Consider the following 3,582-nt stretch of genomic DNA (forward strand, 5'->3'; position numbering starts at 1 on the left):
AACAACAACAACAACAACAACAACAATCCATTACTGGTGGGAATGCAGTGGGAAGGCAGAATGGTGGGACTGCTTTAAAAAATCATTTGGCGACTTCTCACAAAGCTGAATGTATCATGTGACCTTGCAATTCCACTCACATATATTTACCCCTAAAGATCTGAAAGCAGAGATTCAGACAGATCCTTGAATGCCAAAGTTCACTGCAGCATTATTTGCAAAAGCCAAATGGTAAAAACAGCCCACAGGAGGCCCTATGTGAATCACAACAAAGTGATAGCTAACACTAAGAATCGGAATCCCAGGATATGTAACTGTGCTCATGTGAAATCGAAACATAGATCAAGAGGCTACTGTGCAAAGAGAGCAAGGGAACACTGTTGTTGTTGTTAAGTACCATCGAGTCGTAGACAACTCAGCGACCCTATGAAAGAAAGACCTGATCACTTGTGTAACTTCTGTCATTTCTCCAGGTTCATGGGGTTTTTTGCAGGCAAGCTATTTCAGAAGTGGATGCCACTCCTGCTTCCAGGCTTGTTTTAATCAGGGAGCTCCACCAAACACTGTTTGCCATGGGTAACCATTATCACATATGGTTTATAATTAAGAACAGTGTGCATCAGGGTTGTATGCTGCTTTCTCCATACCTATTTAATTTGCAAATTATTGGAGATCTGGACTCTGTGAAGAATAATAGGGCGTTAGGATCAGAGGAAGACTCACCAATAACCTTCATTATGCAGATGACACAACTTTGCTTGCAGAAAGTGAAGAGGACTTGAAATGCTTGGTGAAGGTCAAACACTTCAATATTGATTGAATCTCAACATCAAGAAAACAAAAATCCTCACCACTAGACCAACAGGCAACATCATGATAGATAAAGACTGAAACTGTCAATGACTTACTTGACTTACATCTTACTTGAGTTCACAATCAAAACACTTGTTTAGTACCAGCAGTCAGGAGATCAGGAGGCACACGGCGCTGGGACAGTCTGCAGTCAAGGACTGCTTTAAATTAACTAAGGAGCAATGATGTCAACTTGAACACTAATATGCACCTAATTCAGGCCATGGTCTTTTCAGTCACTTGCTCTGCATCTGAGATCAAGACAATGAATAAGAATGATAGAACTGATGTCTCTGAACAGTGGTGTTGGGGAATAGTACTGAATAGATATATGATGGACTGTCAAAAGAACAGACAAAAGGGAGCTCTCGTGGCCTAGTGGCAAGAAGCTGTGCAACAATCCTGAAGGTGCATGGTTCAAATCCACCAGATGCCCCACTGGAGAAGTGGGGGCAATCTCCTCCTGTGCCAGTTGGATCCAACTTGACAGTACGCAACAAGAAAAAAAAAAAAAAAGAACAGATATAGCTTGCAGAGGGTGCAGCCAGAACGCTTCTTGGAGTCAAAGAAGATAAAGGTGTGTCTCACATACTTTGGGCATTCTGCTAGGACAGGCCATTCCCTAGAGAGGAACATCATGTTTGGAAAAGTGGAGGGGCAGCGAAAGAAGTCCTTCAACCAGGTGGACTGACCCAGTGACTGCAGCTCTGGGTTCAAGTGTGTCAGAGGTTGTGAGGACGGCACAAGATAGGGTTCAGACCTGCTGTTCACGGGGTCACTATTAGTTATACTTGTCTCAATGGTACCTAACAACACCACCACCAAGAGATGAATGGATCAACAAAATGTGTCCTTATCTATACAATGAAATCTTATTCAGGGATAGATAAAAAGAATTTCAATTTTGACACATTCTATGACATGGACGAACCCTGAAAACAGTATGAGTGAAAGAAGTCACACACAAATGGTCAAATACCGCATGTTTCCACTTATAGGAAATATCTAGAATGCTGTGTGCCACTCAGCTGGAAATTACACAGGAGGGGACTGCACATCTTTCTCCCATGGAGCAGCTGGTGGAATCAAACTGCATGTGTCTGGGTTGGCAGTGCAGCTTCTTACCACTCAGCCAATCCCTTCTATCTAGAACAGGCAAATGGCACAGAGGCACCTCTCTGTCTGCGAGAGGGAAGGAGGCATTATTGCTTAAGGGGTATTGAGTTCCTATTTAGGGTGCTGAAAACTTTAAGAAATAGAAAATGGTGATGATTATAGAACAGAACAAACTAAAATCAGTATCACAGAAATCCATGATAAAAACAAGCAATGTTTTGCTTTATATTAATTGAATTTATTAAAATAAAGTAAAAAAGTAAATCTGTTTCTTGTATTTTTGCCCTGTGAGGGGGAAAATAAATAAAGGTATTTTCCTGTAGCAATGGAAATTTCAACTCAATTCTACAGGCAATTGCTACAACCTTACTAAGAACCGCTTGGGCTATTATTATTATCATTTTTATACATAATAGCTCACCCCATAGTGCAGCCTTCTTGCTGAAAAACCAGGAATGAGAGAGGATGGCTGCAGAACAGGGGCTGGCTACAAAGAAATCCTCAGTTGCACCACAAACTGAGAATTCACAGTTCATAGAAAAAAAATGTTCTTTCATGCTTCTATTTGTTAGTAAATGTATTCAATCACTATTATCATGTCTACTAGTGAATACAACTTTTATACTTTGTAACTTTCACAGAATCTTTGTAGCTGCTGAAGGAGAAATAACTTTACCTGCTGGGGTTCTTTGAACACGAACTCTCTCTCAGACAGATGCTGCTCCTGGCTCCTCCAGGTCTGACTGGGCCTCTGGTGGAAATGACTCTGAGCAGTGGGAGCTAAAGGAAGAGACCAAACTTCAAACCAGGGCCAAGGCTGCTTGGCTCACCTGTTGAGCAAGGGCCAATACACTTCCTGTGGGAAGGTCTCCAACCTGGATAAATTCTATGATCTGGTCAACATTGTTGTTGTTATGTGCCATAGAGTCGACTACAACTCATAGCAACCCTATGCACAATGGCTCTGAGCCCTGGTCTATCCTGAGCCAATCTCACCATCTCTGACACATCTACCCTCTTGACGCCAGTTACTGCATCAACCCATCTTATCTGGAGTCTTCCTCTCCTGTGCTGTCCCCCCCACCCTTCCAATAGAAGACCTTAATACACTAACTGGAAGATTTGTGGGTAATAATTAAAAACGAGGGACATCAAAGATCCACCCTCGTCTTACTATCAACAAAACCAAAATAGCAACCATGCTTTGAACAACTTCTTATCATCAGCTGAAATGAGAATCTATTATATATGAAAAGGGTATTAGTAAGATAAGGATGGTGGTTGTCCCTAGAGACAAACACACAGAAGATTTCCGCCAAGTTCTTACCAGTCTGAGCAATGGGCTTCCTCTTAGCAGGGCCAGCCCAGGCTCCCTGCACTCTGGCTCGCTGCCTTTTGTTCTCCATGTTAACGAAAAAAGGCTTCTTCTCTCAGCTTTCAGATTTCATTCCTCACTCTCAAGCCACACAGTAGATCTGTTTTTAAATAAAGGAAGACATTTTAACTAGGACTGTAAACCTAGACTACTGTACTTTTTTTTTTTTAACAGAAGTTTTGGATTTCCATTCATTCACTGCCGCAATTTTCTCCCTTCCCACCCCTCCCCACCAGCTC

The 3,582-nt window shown here is 42.0% G+C and overlaps 1 protein-coding gene across 1 annotated transcript in view; it reads right to left on the reverse strand.

The window, feature by feature from the left end:
* Positions 1-3,420, reverse strand: part of ALKBH3 (alkB, alkylation repair homolog 3 (E. coli)) — a 55,148-nt gene extending 51,728 nt beyond the window's left edge. Inside the window, exons 1-2 of the mRNA XM_006896752.1 lie at positions 3,296-3,420; positions 2,645-2,748 (exon numbers count right to left, since the gene is read on the reverse strand). Coding sequence (XP_006896814.1) covers positions 2,645-2,748; positions 3,296-3,374 — 183 coding nt within the window. The 5' untranslated portion in view covers positions 3,375-3,420. The remainder of the gene's footprint in view (positions 1-2,644; positions 2,749-3,295) is intronic.
* Positions 3,421-3,582: the final 162 nt, after the last annotated feature.

The sequence above is a fragment of the Elephantulus edwardii genome, unplaced genomic scaffold, assembly GCF_000299155.1.
Source record: "Elephantulus edwardii isolate Elephantulus edwardi_28Jun2011 unplaced genomic scaffold, EleEdw1.0 scaffold00189, whole genome shotgun sequence".
Lineage (NCBI taxonomy): Eukaryota > Metazoa > Chordata > Mammalia > Macroscelidea > Macroscelididae > Elephantulus > Elephantulus edwardii.